The sequence below is a fragment of the Vulpes lagopus genome, chromosome 15, assembly GCF_018345385.1.
Source record: "Vulpes lagopus strain Blue_001 chromosome 15, ASM1834538v1, whole genome shotgun sequence".
Classification (NCBI taxonomy): Eukaryota; Metazoa; Chordata; class Mammalia; order Carnivora; family Canidae; genus Vulpes; species Vulpes lagopus.
Genome location: NC_054838.1, coordinates 39,069,517 through 39,093,150, shown reverse-complemented (window position 1 = coordinate 39,093,150; position 23,634 = coordinate 39,069,517). Strand labels below are relative to the sequence as shown.

At 35.0% G+C, this 23,634-nt stretch overlaps 1 protein-coding gene across 5 annotated transcripts in view; it reads left to right on the top strand.

Moving 5' to 3' along the window:
- NOX4 (NADPH oxidase 4) overlaps positions 1 to 23,634 on the top strand; it is a 165,338-nt gene that overhangs the window by 51,949 nt on the left and 89,755 nt on the right. For all 5 annotated transcript variants that reach the window (XM_041730488.1, XM_041730489.1, XM_041730487.1 and 2 more), the window contains 3 exons: positions 17,223 to 17,439; positions 19,656 to 19,820; positions 20,135 to 20,197. In XM_041730488.1, the coding sequence (XP_041586422.1) occupies positions 17,223 to 17,439; positions 19,656 to 19,820; positions 20,135 to 20,197 (445 nt within the window). The remainder of the gene's footprint in view (positions 1 to 17,222; positions 17,440 to 19,655; positions 19,821 to 20,134; positions 20,198 to 23,634) is intronic.

Genomic DNA, 23,634 nt, shown 5'->3' with positions numbered 1-23,634 from the left:
AACTGATCCAGAAAAGTGGGTAGAAGACATGAGTGTCTTCTTGAGTGGCTCAAGCCGGTAATGGTCTGATTCTTGATTTTGGCTCAGGTCATGATATCAGGGTCATGAGATCAAGCCCCATGTTGGGCTCTTCATTCAGCAGGGAGTCTGCTTGAGATTCTCTCTCTGCCTCTCCTTCCTCCCTCCACCTTCGCTCATGTGCACTCTCTAAAAAATAAATAAATTTTTAAAAAATGGGCAGAAGACATCAACAGACATTTCTCTAAAGAAGATATCCAGATGGCCAACAGACACGTGAAAAGATGCACAACATCACTCATCAGGGAAATACAAATCAAAACTATAATGAGGTATCACCTCACACCTGCCAGGATGTCTAAAATAAAAAACAAGCAAGAACAAGTTTTGGCAGGGATATGGAGATAATAGAAACCCCTCTTGTACCACTGATGGGAATACAACAGTGCACAGTGCACCCACTGTGGAAAACAGAATGGAGGTTTCTTGAAAGTAAAATAGAACTACCATATGATCTAGTAGTCAAACTACTGAGTGTTTACTCAAAGAATAAAAAAAAATACTAATCCAAAGCTATACATGCACTCCTATGTTAATAGCAACATTATTTACAATAACCAAACTATGGAAGCAGTTCAACTGTCCATCAATAGATTAATGGATAAAGAAAATGTATATATATCTCAACAATGAAATATTATATTATTTGGCTATAAAAAAGAATGAAATCTTGCCATTTGCAACAGTATGGATGGACTTAGAGAATATAATGCTAAGTGAAGTAAGTCAGAGAAAGACAAATATGATCTGGCTCATAAGTAGAATTTAAGAAACAAAACAAATGAGCAAAGGAAAAAAAGAGAGGCAGAAACCAGGAAACAGACTTTTTTAAAAAAGATATTATTTATTTATTCATGAGAGAGACACACACAGAGAGAGAGAGGCAGAGACATAAGCAGAGGAAGAACCAGGCTCCATGCAGGGAGCCTGATGTGGGACTCGATCCCTGGCCTCCAGGATTATGCCCTGGGCCGAAGGCAGGCGCTAAACCGCTGAGCCACCCAGGGATCCCCGGACTCTTAACTAGAGAACAAACTGATGGTCACCAGAGGGTAAGTGGTGGGAGATGGGTGAAATAGGTGATGGGGATTAAAGAGTACACACATCATGATGAGCTCTTACTATTTTTTTATTTCAAGTTTTTATTTAAATTGTAGTTAACATATATGGTATAGAATACATACAGTGCTCATCACAGATGCCTTCCTTAATACCTAGCCCATTCCCTGTGCATTCCCATCAGCAGCCCTCTGTTTGTTTGCTGTAGTTAAGAGTCTTATTCGGTTTGTTTACCTCTCTCTCTCCCTTTTTTACCTTCCCCTGTGTTCATGCTTTATTTCTTAAATTTGACTTAAGTGAAATCATATGATATTTGTCTTTTTCTGACTAAATTATTTCACTTAGCATAAGACGCTCTAGTTCTATCCACATTGTTGTAAAAGGAGATTTCATTTTTGATTGCTGAGTAGATATATATATTCCATATCTTCTTTATCCATTCATCAGTAATGGAAGTTCACCTCTTTCCATAGTTTGGCTGTTGTTGATAATGCTGCTATAAACATCAGGGTTTATGGAACATTGACTAATGTATGGAATTGTTGAATCACTATATTGTACACCTGAAACTAATATAACACTGTATGTTAACTCTACTGGAACTAAAATACAAAACTTAATAAATATATATAAATAAAAATAAAAACAAAGTAAAAAGGCCTAGCCATAATAATAGTTGTAGAGAAAGCCAGAGGTTTACAATGACCAAAGACAAGTTTCTGTCAAAAACAGCAGAAAATCAAAAGGAAAAAAAGAAAGTATCCTAAGCTTATTACAAGGAATATACCCCCAATATTCTGAAAAGTGTGTCAACCCAAGCAGTTTACTCAAAGATACAGTGCTTAAAATAACGCATTAGCTTATAGTAAGGAAATAATACATATGTATATGCATATAACTGCATGATCACTGGAGTGGACCATGCTTTTGTCTTGAGACTCACACTAATATGACACAATAGGCCATTATCTGGCATAAGGTTCACTTGATTGAATAGAATAACAGAGGACAGGAAACATAGAAGGTCAATAGGATAATGTCAGGTCCTTCTCCTGTGGGGATCCCTCTGGCTGGTTAGGATTATTTCCTACCTCTTCTTCCTTCCCTCCTGTGTGGTAACTCAGTTTTAAGGTGAATAAACCACATAGGTAGGCATGGACTACCTTGCCTTGTGTAAGGCTCATGCTCCACAGAACCAGTATCTCAGTAGCAGGCCTTATCTCCTCAAGGGATGCCCTCAGTTGTAAGAACACACTGCACACAGGAAACTGAGGTCTATGAGTCCTGAATGGTTTTATAGTTCACTCATAGCCCCCCTGGTTTAGATGTATTCCACCAAGAATAAACAATGTTGCCTGGAAACACAGCTGGCATTCCCTATTTATCATGGCCCAAAATGTTTCCAGGGAGACAGTGTTTGGAGAACGGTTCAGATCTGCTGTTAATCCTTTCCTCAGAGTATTTTTATAATGTACTTTGTCAGTACAGTAGGTTGTATACATAAATTACTTATTTCAGGGTACATGTTCAAAATGTTTTTTTTTTCCCCTCTGATTTTGAAGACCGCTGGCTTAGAGAGCAGTATTATATGGGTCTCTCTTGTATGTCTTGGCTCAATTTGTCCTGTACCAGGTTCCAGAACATACTGTTGTAGAGCATCTGAAACATGGCCACACATTATTATCTAGTTGTCATTCCTGCCACACAAAGATGGCCACGGTCTGAGGAAGCTCTGGGTTCTGTTCTTTTCCCTTTGTGGAGGGAAAATATGTAATCTGTTCAATGGAATATTAGGACATCAAGAAAGCTCTCAGTACAGAAAATTTGTTTACATTCTATTATTTAAATGACTTGTTTGCCTGTCAGGGCTATTACCATAAAATGAACCATGAGTAAGCAGATGCTACTAATGTTAACAGTAATTTAATAATGCTTAGTGTGTGCCAGGGTTGAATTCAAAATGATTTAAGAAATTTTTATGTCTTCATAGGGAAGCTTTATGTCCTCAGGGAATCATAGTTTTACAAGGATAATAATATTAAACCCCCTTTACAGGTCAGAAAAAATGAAGTTTAGAGACAGTAAGTAACTTGCTAAATAAAGTTTAACGGATGGATCCTGGATTCAAATACAACCACTCTGACTCCAAAACTCGTATTATTTTACTACTAGGTTCAATTTTTTTGAGAAAGATCTGTGCCAAGAATTTGGTGTTAAGATGTTTTTTAAAGGTTAATATCTTGATTTATCTGGGATTGTGGTCTCTCTCATCTGTCTGTAACAGATGAGAGAAAAATGCAATCATTTGTTCGTGTAATTAATTATGCATTCTTCTGCCTTTATGTTGTACTAAGTTAAAACTTAAAATATCTGTTTCTTTGTAATTCAAAATAGTCAATTTTTTTTTAAAGGTTCAGGAGTTCAGACAGATTTCTTAAGTTTTAAGAGGCTTGTATTGAGAGTTCTTTCTTCATTTTTTGGACATAAAAGAAGGCATATTTAAATTTTGATTTTACTTTTGTAGAACAAGGGTCATAAACAGAAATTGAATTTAATTTATGCAAATAAATAACAAGAGGCATCTGCAGAGTGAATTTTATATAATCTCATGCCAATCTAATTATTACAAACAAGTAAAAAACAATTATTCTAATACTGAAATCAGTGTCATTAAACAAATATATAATCCCCTAAGCCTTCCATAGTATACATTTTTTATGAAATTAAATTTTTATGAGGTAAAATTGACAAAATTATGTGTATATTATAAATTGCAATTCAATATATTTTAAGTATACAGTGTGATGATATGTATATATGTTGTGAAATGATTACCCCAACCAACTGAATTAACACATCTAACACTTTAGTTATCTTTTTTTTCCCCCCTCTGGTGAGAACGTTTAAGATCTACTCCCTTAGGAAATCTCAAGTGCATAGTATGGTATTGTTAACTATAGTCATTATGCTGTGCATTAGATCTTCATAACTTATCCATCTTATAACTAGAAGTTTGTAACCTTTTGAAGTTAAATTTTGAATAATGCCACATAGATTATGCGTCTGGTATGGGAAAACCTACTAGTGGTAAATCTTACACCTTTTCAAAATGGAACATTTCTCAAAAAATTCTTTTATTGATAAAAGATCTAAGTAAATCTATTGTTATCATTTGTGCCAATGTTGAGAACTTAGACATTTTTGCTTATGAAATACCTTGATAATTTCATTCTCTAGCTTTTGGTTATATGAGTAAATAAAATGCAGTTATTGAAAACAAATTACTTGGATTTATATTGAAATTTCTATTAAAGAATGTGCTTTAGATAGGGAAAGGAAATCAGTATTTTCTGGGCATTTGTTATTTCCATCAGTGTGCTAAGTACTATAATAAGGTATAGAGGAACAATATAATGTATGATCTTTAGTATCCCAGATTGGTAATTAATTTGGCATTAAAACATCAGTTGGAAGAACTAGAGAGAATTTTAGACTGCCTATTTTCCAGGGATAAACATATTTTATTTTTAAGAATTCTAGTAGTTCAGAATTGAAGAATCTACGTAGGCCAGAAATATTAGACAATTTTAGGCTCTGGGGATGAAGCAATTAGAGATTGTTGACTGATTTCTCTGCCTAAGCAGACTTTTGTAATAGGACGAGCAGTTGCTTCCAATGATTTTTGAAGGTCAATTTTGTTTTCATAGAATTTCAAATTTTGAAGGAAGCTTAAAGGAAATCTCGAATAAGATGCCTTGAGTCTCCCATACAATCTAAGTAAATATCTAATTTTGAAAAGCCTACTTTGTCTTTGAGAAGCTCTAATTTTCAAAGTTCGTTTTCTTTTGAACCAGAATTTTACTTTAATTTAATTCACTGATTTCAATGTCTATGACTCTGTAGGGCCATGGACATTGAGCCCTCTCCTTTAAATTCTGTTCATCTATTCCTTGCTTGTTGATATTTCAAGTCTCATCATTATTCCAAACTTTAAAAAATATATATTAGTAGTTAATATTCACTGAGAACTAGCTTGTACCTTACTAATGTTTGATGTCATTAAATTATCCCAACCCTGGTAAAATCTGCTGCTGCTGCTGTTGCTGCTGTTGTTATTATTATTATCATTATTCTCATTGTCCAGGTGACAGAGCAGGAGCAGTGGTAGGCGAAGTAACTTGTTAAAAGTCATGGGTAATTAGTACACGAGTTTGGGTTTGAACCCAGGGACCAGATTCCTGAATCCACCTTTTTCACCACTAACTTAAGGGAGACTGCAGTTTGGAATGCTTCCCTTGTATCCCTTTTAAACCAAACTAAGTGTGGTGCTCTTGAGGTGTATGATGTGACATTGGCAACATGGAAAGTTTATATTTTTTGCTCCAAATATTATAGCCATTATTTAGGAACCAGTTGTCTTGTTCCATGATTACCCATGCCCTTAGCTTAACACAATTTTCATACTTGTTACCAGTACTTTAGATTTTTAAAGTATTTATTTATTTATTTATTTTTTTAATTTTTTTTTTTTAATTTTTATTTATTTATGATAGTCACACAGAGAGAGAGAGGCAGAGACATAGGCAGAGGGAGAAGCAGGCTCCATGCACCGGGAGCCCGACGTGGGATTCGATCCGGGGTCTCCAGGATCGCGCCCTGGGCCAAAGGCAGGCGCTAAACCACTGCGCCACCCAGGGATCCCTAGATTTTTAAAGTATTTATAAGCAAATCTATTGCATGACACCCTAAAAAAATTTCATATACACTAAACTCAGTGGTCAAATGTATCTTTAAAATATGCTAATTTTCCTTTCTAAGAGGTCAGAAAAGCACAGCAATTACGAGGTGTATCATTAGTAGCTGTACAACCTTGCCAGATAATTTGTCCTTTCTTTTCCTTAACTATTAGATGGGATTAATAAAGTCACTTACATCATAGGGTTGTTTCAGGTTTAGATAAGTAAATATAGCAATGTAGGCATAATATTGACATATTCAAGTATTAGCAGGAAAAAATATACTTGTGCCAATACTAATAGATATGTTAGGAAGAAACTATATTTAACTGAAGAATCTTTTTTTTTTTATAAAGACACAGCATTTTTGAAGAGCCCATATTTCCCTATCTATAAAGTAATTTGATGAAAGTATAATGAAAACTGCTTAGCAGATCAAAGAATGTTCCTTAAAAGGGCAACAATTTTTATAACACTATGAGGTCTCAAAACTTCAGTTGATTTTAACAATAAAGGTTTACTTTGAGACTTACAAGACAAGCCTCCTCCTGAGGAATTTTTTTCTTTTAATTTTTAATACACCTTTCTAGGAGGTTGCTATTTGTATGCTATATTAAAGATATTTCAATTCAGAAGACATTTGAGGAAAAATAGCCAAAACTGTTTCCTCTTTTCAGACATGAATGTAACTGGACATTTCTTTATTTTCATTTGAAAAACTCATCAGGAGGAGATATATACTGCCATTCTCACTTACTGATGAAAGGGATATTGGAGGGAAAAGTAATTATGAACGTCACAGAGCCTCAGCTGAGGACTAACCCTACTCCTTTGACAGGCATGTGGAGGGAATGCATTGTAAATGAGATTTGGCACCCTGGCCGCTCAATCTTACCATAGTCAACACCCACTGGCTTTAGCTTGAAGTGTTAGGTGGGTAGTGATTGTATTTTACTTTTTTATTTACATGAGAGAGGAATTATAATGTGACAATTCTGAAAAAGAGAGGGGGAAGGTCCTCCCTAAATGCATGTATGGCAATGAGAGCCAATTAATTGTGTAAATAATATTTTTGTGCTAGCTCTGCTGGACTTCTCAGACTTTATTTTATTATATAAATTGATATATATTATTTGTATATTACATAGTACATTATTCTTTCATACAGAGCTCTTTGCCATTTGGGACTACTTGCTGGCAAGACTTCATTGTAGAGCGTGATTTTATTGTTTGAATCATTTTTTTCTAGGAGGATTTGAAAGGAATGGATTTCTATGTGCATGTTTCTAAAATCATTCATTCTTTAAACTAGGCGAACACAGCCTTTGTCAACAATGACATTAATGACCCAGAGGCACTGTCAGCTTCATAGAAGTTTAGGCTCAGGAAGTTAGCCAGTTAGACAAATATTTATGAAGTAAGGCTTATTGTACTGGCTTATCCTCCCTCTACTATGCCCTTAGGAGGAGGAAAGTATGCGCATTTTGTTGGGGGATAGAGGTGTTTATGCAATTTGGATAAGTGTTGAAAGTTGCTGATTCTCAAATATCTTCTCTTTTAGAAGCCATTTCCACTGAGGGCTCTCTTCACCCACTCTGGCTATGGGATCTTCCTTCTGGTCAGAGGCGTTTGCGCCTGTCAGTGGGAACTTGATGAAGCCCAGGGAAAAGAAGGCCCAGAGGTGTTATGTTAAGCCAGTTCTATTCTAGCATCGAGGAAGAACTATATATTTCCCATACCTTCTTTTCCATTTTCTTTTCCTTGCCTCTAGATTTTAATTGGCTATATAATGTACTGCCCAAACTAGACACTTCTGAGAATGAAATGGGATCCTATTAATAGTTAAGCAGTGACTTGTGAATGAACCAGGACATCATAACGGTTATTCTTTTCTATTCCTAGGCATTAGGGGAAAGCTCTAGGGAGATTGAATCACAAAACAAAACTTTACCTCAAATAGGGGCTCTACATGAGTTTTTGGGAGCCTAGAACCTTCAAATAATAGACACAGTAGATTTTCCTAGCTTTGTCCTACAGTACAGATCACAGTTGAATGTCCTCCACCATGTTAAGTGGAAGGTTGAGGACAGTCATGGCTAAATCTTTTGTATACTACCCATCACACATACAGGTAACCTGTTCTGAATAGTTTCTAGATGCTTAAATTCCTGTAAGTGTGCATAATTATTATAAATGATGCCCTTTATTTCTACCTCAAAGTCCTACTTCTCTTTCAGTAGAGTAGGAGTTCTCTACTTGGATTCATAATCTCCAGGAATCATTGAATGGCTGCAAGGGGATCCATGAATTCCTGGAATGCACCCCTACGCCCCCCGCCCCCGCTCCATGCACAATGTGTGTGTGTGAATGTAAATATATATATTTATATTTAATACATTACACACACACACACACACACACACACACACACACTAGCTTTTATTAAATTTCCAAAGCCATATATGGCCCAAAGGAAGTTAAAAGTAACTGAACTAAATGAAGCCTCTTAAAGCTAGAGTTTTACTGGAGAGCTGTAATATTACATTTATACATTTTATGTCTCCACTTCCGTTTTATCCAGAGTTAAAAATAATAGATTGTGGGGAAAATGAGAAACACTGGGGCAATTTTCTTTTCACATGAGGGCTTCTGTAAGGAGAATTTACCTGATAAATATGGTTTTGGACCTGCCAATCAATCACATTATCATTTTAGAGGATAATAATGATGGTAGTTATAATTATTTCCAAGGTTTATATAATATTCAGTATGTGCTCTTAGCACTAACTTATGCACACACACATATATATACATATCTACCCCCCAGATGCACACAGAGTTGTTTTTTTAAAATCTCATAACACTATGAGGTAAGTACTTTTATTATCCTCATTTTACAAATGGGAAAATGAGGCACAGAAGGTTAAATGAAATGATTATTTAAAGCCACTAGCTAGGGCCTGATCGGGCTGGGGATTCACCACCCACAGTCTGACCCCAGAATCTACGCATTTAATTTCTCATCTTTTTTTTGAATTAATGAATTATTTATACACGGTTTGGAAGGTACCTTGCTTATGAATGCAATATATTCATGTCATGTGAATATCTGGGATAACTGTCTAATTTATCTATAAAAGTTGGTGATTATATATGTGTATTTTGTGTTTTGAGCAAGAAATTCAATTTTATTATAAGTTACATAAATTCAAGATTTTGAAGATGAAATTTCCTCCCATAAGACAGGATGAAGAAAATGAAACTTTTTCATATTGTTTTATCAATGTTTCTTAAAATGCTCAACTTTGTTATGGCACATAATAAATATAACTTTATAATAATTCTAATAATAAAATAATATCTATGTGATACTTTAACATCCAAAATTCTTGCAGGTAACTTGAAAATAGCAATGAAAAAATCTGAATTCTAGCCTAGGGTTAATAAAAATACAGTGGAAGAGACACTCTTACCAGTATTCTTGTTACACTGTGTCTTTGGTGCTTCATTCAGCCAACAGGTGGCCCACATCTTTTCAAACCTGTTATCAAGCCTTAGAGTAGTGCCTGTCATTTATTGCGAACAACAGAGAATAAGGAGAATGGGAATTGCACAGAAAGAAAAGAAAGAACCTGCATATATACTCCTTGAAAATACCCGGGTGGGGGGGGGGGGAGAGAAATTCACACAAACACCGTATATCCAGAAGTACAGAATAGTATACATTATATAAGATCTTTTTTTTTCATTATATAAGATCTTATGTAAAAGATAGAACATCAGGCTTTAGCTGAAGTGGTTGAATGGTAGAAAAGTCCAGTGTTCTCTTTTCCCTACCCCATTATGTATCTGTGAGTTCCAATATGAAAGAAAAAAGACAATATGGCAGGGATATATCCTAAGTAAATTGCAGTGTTTTTGAGGATAGGAATGTTTCTTACCCATCTTTACCAATGGAATCCATTTCCCAAGTTATCATTGAGTATGTGCTGGATTAAATGAAATTGTATTAATTGGCTCTTAGCTAGGAATTTGTTGTCCTTCTAGGTCTTTCCAGTGTTCCTCAATTATTAAAGCATTGCAGATAATAAAAAATAATCTGTGTATTTGTTTAAATGCCATTGGATTCCCATTTTTGGGACTGTTACTTATGTTTAGTGTTCTCTGGGTATAACTAGTATATCAATTCCTGTGCCAGAGGAATTAGTTTTTAAATCTTGACTATTTTGGTTGTCTTACAGATTGGCACATTTTTGTTGGAGATTTTTTGTGTAATTCTGTGGCTAAAAATTCTTTGGATCACAGAAGAAAAAAATTCATCTTTTGTTTTCTTTCACTTTTTGGCTTTTGAATTTTTCATCCATATATATAGAGAGAACACAATTCCTAAAGAAGGAAGACTAAAGATAAGTCTTTCTTATCTGGAACTCAAGTCTCTCTCACATAATATTTATATATTCCCATATGTTAATAATATAGTATTCTGTACAACTATGGTCTTTAAGATATGTTTTCCCCCTACTTCTAATTTCCCATTCATATCATTGATTTTCATTTTTGTGTAAAAAATAATTTTTCTGTATAGCAATTCTGAACTAAGGTCTTAATGATTAATTTACTTTTGCTGATATTTTATCCTGGAAGCAGGTAGTCATAGGTGTGAGGTCTTGTGGCAGTTTCTCCCATGAGGATTCCATATGTATGAGTGGATTGATATAGTTTTACAGAGCATTTGCACATCTATAAATTCATTTGTGTTGGAAGCTATCATTGTTTACAAATTTTGAATCTAAATTGTGAGTTTACTTTTTCCCCACTGTGAGGATAGGAATAGTTAGTTTCAGACCAAATACTTTCTCACATAATTTTAATCTCACTTTTCCTTCTGGGATCTTACTCATAATAACAAGTGGTCTTGGCTGGCAGTACAGAGTAAAAAAGTTGGGGAGGAAGGAGAAGGAACAAGGGCTACATTTAAGAAATATTTTTAGTACCTTAGTGTTTTTCTGAGATGTGAAATAATTCTTTTATTCCCACTGCCATTTTAGTGAAGCCTGAAAGCAGAGCATATACTAACAAATACTGGATGCTTATACATGTTTTTCTTCCCAAGAGATTAAAGTCCTTTGCTTTATATACCTGTGGAGTCGAGAGGAACATGTACTATCTCACTTTTTCAGCTGAGGAAAGTTTGTAAAATGACCTTTTAACTTTACATACTTAAGGAATGTTCCGGTCTTGATCCTGCGTTCTTAGGCTCCAGGGATTAGTTTGCCAGTTGCATAGTGTCTGTGGCAGGCTACTTAATTTTCAGGGCTCACTGCAAAATGAAAATGTGAGGCCCTTTGATAAAATTTTTTTAAGTATTTCAAGATAGCAACAGAACAGGGCCTTTCTAAGAGCATGGTTCTATGAGACTGCAAAGCTCACACACCCATAATGCTGGCTCTGTCTGTGCTGCCCAGTTTTGTACCTTGGACAACACCATCAGCACGAGCTAGTCTCAGTATGTGCTCCAGTCAAGCTGTAGGATGTGAGTACTCTCAGGGATCCATAGCAAGCATCCAGGAAAGAATGAAGAGACAAGGACATGTCTAAACCAGACAAAGTGGGGATGGAAGTAAAAGCTTTGATCCAATATGTACTCAAATGCTAAGAGGTTCCCAGATGTATGCTGGATCCTTAGCTTAGGAAAGCACTTCACTTCAATATGATGCTAACAAGTAGGTGATAACTTGACTCCCTTGATAACTTGTGTGCTTGGATTAGAATTGGTCAGGGTCAGGGCAGGGCTGAGATCTCAGGTTCAACTTAGCAATAATCAAGGAAGAAGAGGAATAACATAAGTTGCAGATTGATTTAATGGTATTTCTTACAAACGTGAATGTGCTTACATGGGTTACTCTACTAAATACTATCTAACATCTAGACATCTTTTTTGAAGTTGGACTATGAGTTCAAACTCCCCTCTGTGTCATGTGGTTTAACAACAACCAAAACAAAAAGTTGTATGTATACTTGCAGTCATTCATGAATTCATTCAATGAATATATTTTGAACACTTGCTGTAGATTACAGGCACTGTTCTAGGCACCAGCAATGCAGCTGAGGCACAGGACAAATCCATGACCTTAAGTAGTATGCATTATAGTAGATTCCACAGAAGTCAGTGAATTCCAATGGGTTTTGAAATAATAAATTTGGATGTGTTTTCCTAAGCTCTTTTTTTTGTACTTTAAACAAAGTAAAAAGAACAGTCAGAAACAGGTTGTTCTATTTTTCTCTTTATAGAATATAGGAAAAAAGTAGGTTCCTCATAGGACAAGGATTTTTTTTTTCTCTGCTTTAAAAAAGGATTAAAATCACAAACATAAAGGTTACGTAAGTGACACTGCATTTGTTAGACATTTTTAACATGCAATTAAAGTAAATGATTTCGTGATTCTCCTTTTGGCAGGCATGGCATTTTGTGATACTTAATTTTTGCCATAAAATATTTTTATGACTTCTATGTTGTAACCTAATGGGATTTATTCTGTGTACTGTATTATTTTCTCTGACTTTGCCACTTAAATGGTAGTATAACTGTAATGCCTCTTGAGGATAAAGGAAAAAAAGAAAGAAATCTATTTTCTGAAACACTGTTGAGTTTTGAAAGCACATCTTGATATCCCTATGAGTACAAAAACAATAGCATTTACAACCATGTATTTTGATACACTTTAAAATCCTTGATTTCTCATGATAGAAGAACGCTAGACATTCCAAAGATATTTCAGAATCTCTTCTTTGGAACATAATACAACTAAAAAATGAGTAATAAGCATGTCTATTCTTAAATTGTCTGTGTGCTTTCTTCCCCTATCCCTGCTGTATCATCATCTTCAAGACCGTTGATCATTCATGGACATTTTTTCCCTTCTCATTTTTCCTTTCAAATTATTTATCATTTAATTATGAAAGATAACAACAGTACATACAAGATTGTTCTCTTTATTTTAACTTCTATGCATTTGCTATATGCAAACAAATTATGTGACTATTTGCTTTTAAAATCAATGTACTAGAAATGCATTGAAGGTCTACTATGTGCCAGAAACTTGCTAGAGGGCTGACAGGATTTGGCAGTGAGTATGGACATACAGGGTTATATAAATGCATGAGACAAGCATGCACTCAGCTGGGAGTCTGCTCAAGATTCTCTTCCTCTTCCTGCCCTTACCTCTGCACATATATATATATATATATATATAATATTTTTGAAAAAGCCCTTTTTAATGGAGAGCTCTATGTTATCTTGAGCTACTCTCAAGCTAAGTCGCATAGGTTACCTTTGTCTTAAAACCCCATTAAAATGTTCTTTTCTTTTTCTCCTTCTGTAATTGTTGTCATCAAAGAAACATGGATAAGATAGAAAAGACCTGTAGACAGACAATGATAACAAAAATATCACTCATGAAAAAAAAAAAAAAACACCACAGAATCTCAGGATACATTTGGCTAAATAAGATGGCAAAGATACTGATGGGTTCACATGGAAGGACACTGGCAGATTTTGAACTCCGTGTTGAAAGGATAAGTATTGGGCATACCAGACAGATGCTTCATGCCTTTCTGCCTATTTCCATAAACTTTATAACAAATTTGTGTGGTAAAGACCAGTGGCCCCATCTTAGAATGAGTGAAAATGTTTGGAGCTGCTATCTGCCCAAGAGCACACTGTCAGCCCATGGCCATATCAGAGACCCCTGTACTAGGCTTCCCCCAACCCTCCATTCTTCATATGTACCACATCCTGAAATTAAAGACCAATGTGTGCATTGAACAAACATGTACAGCTCTATCTGGTTATAGATTTGGAAAAGGAGGAAGTATACTTCTAACCAAACTAATAATTTTACATTTTTTTTCAAGTCCAATTAAATGCAATAACTTACTCTTTCATTGTACTAGTAAAACATAGAATTCTAATTTTTTTTGTACTGGTGCAGAATTTCTTGAAATTTTTAGAATATGCATTCTTAGAATATGATGTGTCTTTAACATTATCTTTTGTGCCCATTAAAATAATTTCATTCTGAAAATTTTTTAATAGAAATGTAGACTAGATATTTTTGGATATATTTGGATTGAAAGATAAATATCATATATCATCTCTTTAATCCATTTACTTCACTGTGACCACATTTGTTAAAATTGAATTATGTATTATATGTGATTTTTATTGTTTTATGATTGTTTTGAATCTCTAGTATTTAATTTATTCCAGCAGACATAATATATATGTCTAGAGTTTAATGCAATCTTTCCAACTACAAAAGAGCTTTCAGGAACATGGAACTCTGTCTATATGCCAGACAATGCTGATCTTTCTTGTTGCCCACATCACTGAGACATACTAGGCACTCCTAAAAGGGATTTTAGAATCTTACATATCCCTTGAAATACCAAGAATAACAACACTTTGTTGGACGGAGCTGGCCTGAAGATTTGTACTGCATGGTAATGTTTGTCATTCTAAGGATCATTAGCACAGGGGGTCCTGCCCACCTGAACACTTAAGACCATGCTTTTGCATAACGTTAAGCAGCGTTCTTCCAATACACACACGCATGCGCATTATCTGACTTTATTTCCAGACTTTTGTTCATTCTGAACCCACTTCTTTGATGTCTACTTCTTTAGCCAAGTGGTTTGGTTTATATGATATAAGTTTTTGGAATGAGGTTCCTGAATCCCATGCTTAGATTACCATTTAGTTAATCTCTAACCTAAAAAAAGCCTTAAGTCTCTCATCTGTAATGGGCATCAAAACATCCTGTATGATTATTTTGTTTTCAAGTTTAAGTGAGAAATAGATGTTTAAAAAACCCTGACATCCTTTCTTAAATATTAATCTTCCTCTTCCTTACCTTTTTCATAGATATGTTTTAAGGATCCAGTGAACTAACATGCTGTATGGTGACAGATGAAGGGCATAGAATTTGAGTTAGAACTGAGTTTATTTTTTTTTTTAAGATTTTTTTACTTATTTATTTATAGAGACACACACACACAGAGAAGAGGCAGATACACAGGCAGAGGGAGAAGCAGGCTTCTTGCAGGGAGCCCAGTGTGGGACTCGATCCCCGGTCTCCAGGATCATACCACAGGCTGCCGGCGGCACTAAACTGAGTTTAAATCTTGGCTCTGCCACTTACCAGCTGTGTGACCCTGCAGTGTTATTTAATTTATTAAATTAGTTTCTTAATTTATAAAATGGGAATAATAATTCTGTTTTCATGCAATTGTGCGTATAATGTGAAATGTATGTAAATTGCTGTTTGGAGCCTGATGTTTACCATACATTACTAAGGTCTTATTAAATACTCTAGTCCAATTATCTGTGGTCTGACTTCCATTCAGCTTCTCCCAAGATGTGTTCTAACCTAGATTTTAAGTGTTTAGAAGTTCAGCAACCAGATTTGACTCCTTATTGAACTTTGTAGGATCACCTAGAGTAGTGTCAAGTGCATTATGCGAATCTTGTTCAGTTTCAGGCCAGTGAAATAAATGCTTGAGATTTTAGCCTACCCACCTGTCAGCCTTGGGATGGTCAGTAGGAGCGACAGGTTTGGGTAAATATTTGTAATGGAAGCTGAATCAAATTCATAGGTTTTCCAAGTATAATACCACAATGATTGTATTATATGACTAGAATTCTGTGAATGTACTTTGCTCACATTTCTATAATAACCATTAATTTATTCTGTACCTATGCCATATTTACTGCATTGTTTTAAAATATGAGTGTATGGACTGTGACTTATATAATACAGTCTGCTACTTAGATACATAGAATAACATATACTATATGCTCTCTAATGACTTTATTATGATTAGCTATACAGAAGAAAGTAATATAAAAAGAAGAGAGAAGGGCACCTCAGAGGCTCAGTTGGCTAAGCTTCACCCTTCAGCTCAGGTCATGATTTCAGGGTCCTGGTATTGAGCCCTGCATTGGGCTCCCTGCTCAGTGGGGAGTCTGCTTCTCCTTTTCCCTCTGCTCCTTCCCCCGCTTGTGTGTGCTTGCTCTCTCTCTCTCCCTCTCTTTATTCTCTCTCTTAGATAAATAAATAAATAAAAGATTTTTTAAAGAAAGAAGAGAGAAACGGAACGGACATAAGCAAAAGTAGAATGATCATGTTGAATGGATAGTGAATTCCAGCAAAGACTGCCTTGGCCACTGCTTTTCTAATTTTCATATATTGGACCTCCTTAGTCTTATTATTCATTTTATATTTTTTGTTGCTTCAAAATATTATATTTGTAAAATAATAAAATCATTATAACTCTAATGTACTAAAAATATACTCTTTTTAATGCACTAAAGTTAATTATTTGGTAACCTGAAGAATAATTTGAAAATACATTCTTAGCTAACTAGGAAAAATAGTTTTGGATATCCAAATTTTCATTTCTTTAAAATAAAAACACACTGATGGATTTCCAATGCTTTTCAAAAATCTTTATTTTTTCTTCAAGATTTGCTTATACAGTAGGGATCTTTTCTGATGTGCTGCACAATCTATCACTTGGTGCATTATCCTCTTGAGGTAGATCTTACTTTTTATTTATAACAACACAAACCACAGAAAGTTGAATGGTTGGTCTTAGAAGGTCACAAAATATGAAACAATCAGAATGGTACTTTAGGGTTGTAGGCTCTCCTGCCTGATTATTTTAGTTTTTTATGTGATTTTGTTTATGGAAGAATTGACAAATAAACATGTGTGGGGTCTAACTGCTATTCATTAATTATTTTTGGACCAAAGGTGATGCAAGCTTCCAGTTCCTGTCCAGTTCCTGTTATTATGTTGTTGTTTTTTTGTTTTGTTTTGTTTTGTTTTTTTACTATATCTCTATCAATCAACAAGGCCTGTTTTATCCAGTCTTAGCCAAATCAAATATGATCCCTATACTCTCCCATTTGTGTTTGAAGATACAGCAAAAGTACTCATCATATAGTATTTATTGAAGTGAAAACTGGTGTTTTGGTTAGATGATCATATAATCATTCATATGATTATATGAATACCTAACAGAGTTGAAATAAAGGCTGTGCAATTCAAGAATTGTTGAGAAGCTTGATATATTCTTTCCTATTATATATTTGTGGTATTTGTTTAAGTATTAAAACTCTTGGTTTAGTCCCATAGTAAAGAATTTATTAAAAGTCTTAGGATTTCTCAATTACTCCTAAGTAATGTTGTGGAAAGTTAATAAGAAAAAAAGGCTATTTTCTTATACTGTATTCTCTGATTTCAATTTTGTTTTCATCTTCCTTTTTTTCCCTTAATATAACTTCAGAGGGCTGCTGAAGTATCAAGCTAATTTAGATACCCATCCTCCTGGCTGCATCAATATTAATGGAACCCGCTACCAGAATATCCACTTACCAAACTATCGCTCAGAACATTTTCATGAATCTTTCCCTGGAGGACTTTCGAAACCAGATGAACTTACCCAAAACAGATCTGTGAACATTTGTATGGAAGAGCCCAGGTTCCAAGCTAATTTTCCACAGGTCAGATTAATTTGATTTCTTTGATGGTCTCCTTAAAGTCCATATTTCCATAATTATTCATCAGCATTTCATTTAAACATGCTTTTGAAGGTATATAAAGCAATTATTCTTATAGAACAATTCAGGATGTTTCAATTGCAAGATAGCATCTATTTTTCCATTAGAGGCATCTGGCAGTTCAAGGAGAAAGACCTATGATATTACAGGATATTGAAAATTCCTGCTTACCTGACTATATGATCTTTGCATACTGTGGCAATGGTACTTGCCAAAGGAGAGGTGACAAGGATAGTTTCCCTAACCATTGAGAAAAATAGGTTGGATAATAAAAACAATAGCAAAAGGACTAATATTAACAGTAATTATTATTATGATATAGAATAATATTATGGTATGATATTATGTATAATATTTTAAATAAATTGTAAAATCAAGTTGTCAAATGTTTGATATCTGCTAAGTACTATGCTAAAAGGTACTGCAGGCATAATTTCTCTTAATATTCACAATAGCCCTTTGAAGCAATTACTATCATCCTTAATTTTCTGAAGATGAAATTATGGCTTACATACATATAATACCTCGAGCAAATTCTTCAATAATACGTGGCAGAAGTAGAGTACAAAACCAGATGTTTGACTAAAATGCTTGCTCTCGGAAAACTTCTTGCACAAATTACCCGGCGAGTGGTTCCATAAGAGCCCTAATCTTCCCTTGTGGGTATGGGAGCTGCCAATGTGGGAATTAACACCCTGCACTCTTTGCCTGGAGCAGGTGGTAGTATGGGACAGTGATGTTGAATGTCTTTTTTCAGAAGAGAAGAAAGAGGAGTCAAAAAGTAGAATGAATTTGTAGATGACTCTGGAGTGAGTGTGTTGCCTTGTGTTTACTTTTTAATAATAATCCTCAAGATTTCTAATAGATTTTGCAATTTTCAAAGTTTTCTGAGCTTCACACAATGCTGTTAGGTAGGGCAGGTACTGTGATACCTGTTTTACTTCTGTGAAACTTAATGCTCCAAAAGTAAGTGACTATCTCAAAGTTGAAAGCCTGCTGTATTGCAAGGCTTGTTGTGATGCCTGCTACTCACACAGCATCAAAGTAAATATCAGGAAGAGACATAATCTGCATGGAAGGAAAAGGTCTGAAATAGCCATGTAAATAAGATCTTAAAAAGTAACCATTAAAATAAGTTTGGGTCAGAGGCCTCTCAGTGATGAGGTAAATATAATGTACATTTCTAAGAGGAGAATTGGCCACACAGGACAGGCATCTGTAATTCTGAGAGTATGCAGTGAGTTACCCTGGGATCAGGGCTATCCATCCAGCACACATTCAAAATTGGTACACTTTCAAATTCTATATAATACCTTCTGTTCATATTACTTTTATTATGTAAAAGTTGTAAGCAACATGATTAGTATATCTTATATTTTAAAATATGTTCATATACATATTTTACACTGTTTATACATTATGTATGTGTACATTATACATACATGTCATATGCATTAAAAATACCCAGAGTTGAATAAAAGGTATAGCATAAGAAAAACAGTCAATGATATTATGATAGTGATGTAGTGGGACAGATAGTAGCTACACCTATAGTGAACATGGGATAATGTATAAACTTGTCAAATCACTAAGGTGTGCACCTGAAACTAATATAACCTTGTATATCAACTACACTCATATAAAAATAAATAAATAAAAGTAAAAAAATTCTAATAAAAACCTTACCTGACATTTTGAAGAATTCTAATTACTCTTAAAAAATAAAGCATTTTAATATGTTAAAAATTCATACACATATCCAGGATTTTCTCCTTTTTTTAAAACAAACATTGGATTGGTACTTCTTTTTTCTAAAATCATCTTTAGGTTTATTTGAAATTTAACTTCCCTTCTTTTTTAGATGAAGATATTGCATATACATGTATTATGTATTTACTGTGCACGCACAGAAGGAAATACGAAACAAAGTGTGCATACCTGTTAGTGTGGCACATCACTTCTTTTGTTTTATGTTTAGTCTTGTTTGAGTAAGTTGTAGTGAGCATCTTTGTTTTTACTGACTTTTCTTTGCATTTTGTTATTTAAAATACAGATTACAATGCCATTACTATAATGTATGAAATAAACAATTGAACAGGATATAAATATTCCTACAACACAAATGTTTCTTAAAGTATATTTTAAAAATTCTCCATTAGACCTGGCTTTGGATATCTGGACCTTTGTGCCTGTATTGTGCTGAAAGACTTTACAGGTGTATCCGGAGCAATAAACCGGTCACCATCATCTCGGTCATAAGTCATCCCTCAGATGTCATGGAAATCCGAATGATCAAAGAAAATTTTAAAGCAAGACCTGGCCAGGTGAGTCAGTGTTCAGCAACTATTATTTTTTTAATGTATTTATTAATTTTAATTTTAGGAGGGGAGGGTCCGAGGGGGAGGGTGAGAGGGGAAATCTTAAGCAGCTTCCACGCCCAGTGCAGAGCTTGATCTCACAACCCTGAGATCATGACCTGTGCTGAAATCAAGAGTCAGATGCTTAACGGTCTGAGACATCTAGGTGCCCCAAATTCCCTTTATCCTTAAATCATTTTTGAAAATTAGTATTCGTGCCATTATTAGAATACTTTAACTTCTTTCTTGGTCATTTAAAAATTATGTTTGTTGCTTTTTAGTATATTATTCTACATTGTCCCAGTGTGTCTGCCTTAGAAAACCATCCATTTACCCTCACAATGGTAAGAAACTTGTTTTTGATTTTTATAATTTCATAGTGACTTTTTCTTTTATGTGTGTGTATTTTACTTCACTCTAAAAATCATTCAAGGACATCATAATAACCTAAATGTTTAAGTAAGCCATTTAGAAAATAAAAGAAATATTATCTGTTCAGAAACTTTGTAGCTATTTATTATTTTCAAGCACTTTACAATTCAGGAAGCAATACTTAAAATGTATTAAAGCTTGATGATTTGAAATATGGAAAATTTCCTGGATATTTACATTTTCCTTTTATGAAATATGTACCAAAATATTCTATGTATGGTTTTCTTTGGAGAGATTGAATTTAGTGATGAAGAGGGTACTCTGGGTTGAGGTGGAAGCATACAAAAATCCAGTCAGTGTTTAGAAAAGAAAAAGTTTGTAGTATTTGGTGTCCAGACAAAGTGTGGGGGAGGGAAGGGAAAATAAAGTCAGAAAAATAAAATGGAATAAATAATGGGCAGGTGAAGATCTGGCTAAATAATGGCTTTACCAAATATTTTTAGCCCTATTCGACATTGTTTAACATTCTATTTTTACCTTATAAATATAGCATAAGCCTATTATCAGAAAGTATACAATTCATTTTTCGTCATTTTTCCCCACTTTTCAATCCTTTCTTTTTTTTTTTTTAGATTTATTTATTCATTCATGAGAAACACACACACAGAGAGAGAGAGAGAGGCAGAGACACAGGCAGAGGGAGATGCAGGCTCCATGCAGGGAGCCAGACATAGGACTTGATCCCAGGTCTCCAGGATCATACCCCAGGCTGCAGGCAGCGCCAAACTGCTGCGCCACCGGGGCTGCCCTCAATCCTCTTTCTCAGAATTTGACATATATTCCGCCAGACCTTTTCCTATATACTTAGGCATAGATAGATGTTTGACATTTGTTTGCTGGATCATTTATTTTATAATTTGCTCTTTTCACTCAATAATATATAATGGACAGCTTTCCATGTTACTGTACTTGCATATGCCTCATTTTTTAAAAAAAGATTTTATTAATTTGAGAGAGAGCATGAGAGAGAGAGAGGGAGAGAGAATGAGCAGGGGGTAGGGTAGAGGGAGTTCAGATTCCCCACTGAGCGGGGAGCCTGATGTGCGACTTCATCCCAGGACCTGGGGACCATGACCTGAGCGAAAGGCACATGCCCTGTCTCATTTTTTTAAGGACTGCATAATTCACTATAATTTATTTAGTATTTCCCATTGATGATGGAGACTGAGATTTTTTTTCCAATTTCTAGCAAAAGTAACTAAGAACAGGACCCAGGACCACATGTTTAAATATATGCTTAAGTTACGCAAATCAAATTGAACAGATGGGGGACTGAAAAAAATCACTGGTTCCTAATGCTGGGATCTAAGGGTGGGGCTGTACTGGAAATGGTAACCACTTTTCTTTCTTTCTTTTCTTTTTAAAAATTTATTTATTTGAGAGGGGGGAGGGCAGTGGGTTACACCCTGCCTCACCTTTCATCTGGTGCTGTGTGGGCAGTTGTCTAGAGTGAGAGGGGAAACATGTTGTTATGAGGAATAGTGAAAACTTAGTTGCCCTAATAAGATTCAAAACGGACCTCAGAATCCAGGACGCAGCCATCACCAGGAGCCAAGTAGCCGCATCATGCCCTTCACTGCTCTTGGATACGCATGTCATACAATATGCTTTAATATGGCCGTAGTTCCCTGAGACCGTAGGATTCATGGCAAATAAATGTGATGAACAAACCTTCCTCTATGAAGTTTCAGCTGAATCATGAAGGCATTTTCACATGATTGCATCCATTACAGTCAGAAGCACCGTGTTTAGTTCTGCTACTTTTAAGATACATTTCCATTTCTCTAATTTCATGCATCCCATAAATCTGAAGTTGATAACATTAAAAAGAAGGGAAAGAATGGAATAGGGAGAAAGTGCACAGGTATGTTTATTTTAAGTAGTTAAAAAATTTTGGTCTATTCTTGGGGTCATAGGATATTTTACTTCCAAAGTTAATCCTTCTTTGTGTTCGACTCTGTTTTGTTTTTTTTTGTTTTTTTTTTTTTTACCAGCTTTATCGAAGTGTAATTGAAAAATGAAAAATTGTGAGTGCCTGGGTGGCTCAGTGGTTGAGTGTTTGCCTTTGGCTCAAGTTGTGATCCTGGGGTCCTGGGATCGAGTTCCACATTGGGCTCCTGCAGGGAGCCTGCTTCTCCCTCTGCCTATGTGTTTCCTTTCATGGATAGATAAATAAAATATTAAAAAAAAGAAAAAATGAAAAATTGTATATATTTAAGGTGTGCAACTTGAGACTTTATTTTGAAAATAATTTCTTTACCATAGCATTAAATAGAGTATATGGAATAAGAAAGGAAGGCAGTTGTGGAATGTTAAATACAGAGAAAAAGGGGTTGTTTTTCTTCTTTACAAAAGTATTTTGCAACATATGCATAAGTAGAGACAATGGTATAATGGACCGCCATGTTCTCATCTGCCATGTTCTCATCACCCAGCTTTAGTAGAAATAGAGAAGATAGTTTACTTTTTAGCGTACATTGTATCACTGAAAATGTTTATGCTCCTCAAAACAGAAAAATCTAAGAATTTCTCTCTTATGGTACATGCCAAGAAGAGGCTTCTAGATTTAGTCTCTTTTGGTCATCCTAGGATTCTTTCTTTCCCAGGGCAAAAGGAGAAATTCGGAAAAGAATGCCATGTAGGGCATAAGGGCTCCCAATTGGCCTGATCTGCTTCCCAAGCAGGTGATTGGGGTAAGCGCTGTAATAGCCCTGTGGCTGGCTGTAGGCACTGTTGGGAAGCTGAGAAAAGCAGGGAAAGGGAACAGACAGAAGAGGAACTGGGAGTAGGAATCAGAGTTGAGAAAAGGAGAACAATTATGTGTGATGTAAAATGGTAGTATTTACACAGAGAACATGAACATGACAATTCAGGCCCAGCTCTGTCACTGATGAGTTCTGTGCCTGGGAGGGTATTTCTGGTGGTGGTCAGTACCTGGTAACAATGCTATTGTAATTTTTAATGATCTCAGAATATTTCCTTTTTTTTTAGAATATTTCCTTTTAATTCAGATTTTTGCCTTCACTTCTGCAATTATTATTATTATTATTATTATTATTATTATTAGAAGCAGGGATAGGACATTAACATGTGGTTTTCCAACCTGAAAATAGGAAATTTTGAGGATATCACAGGAGTCTCAACTTTTGAAGATCTGTCATGTAGATGAAGGGTTAGATATTTTTCCTTTGGGATCCCAAGGTATAGAAATAAGACTAATAGTAAAAAGTTTTAGAGAAATACATTTTGTTTCCATATGATGAAGACATTTCTATCAATGAGACCAGTTCAGAAACTTAGAAAGCTGTCTCCCTGGAATTGTTAGGAGGTTTGAGCTAGAAGGATTTCC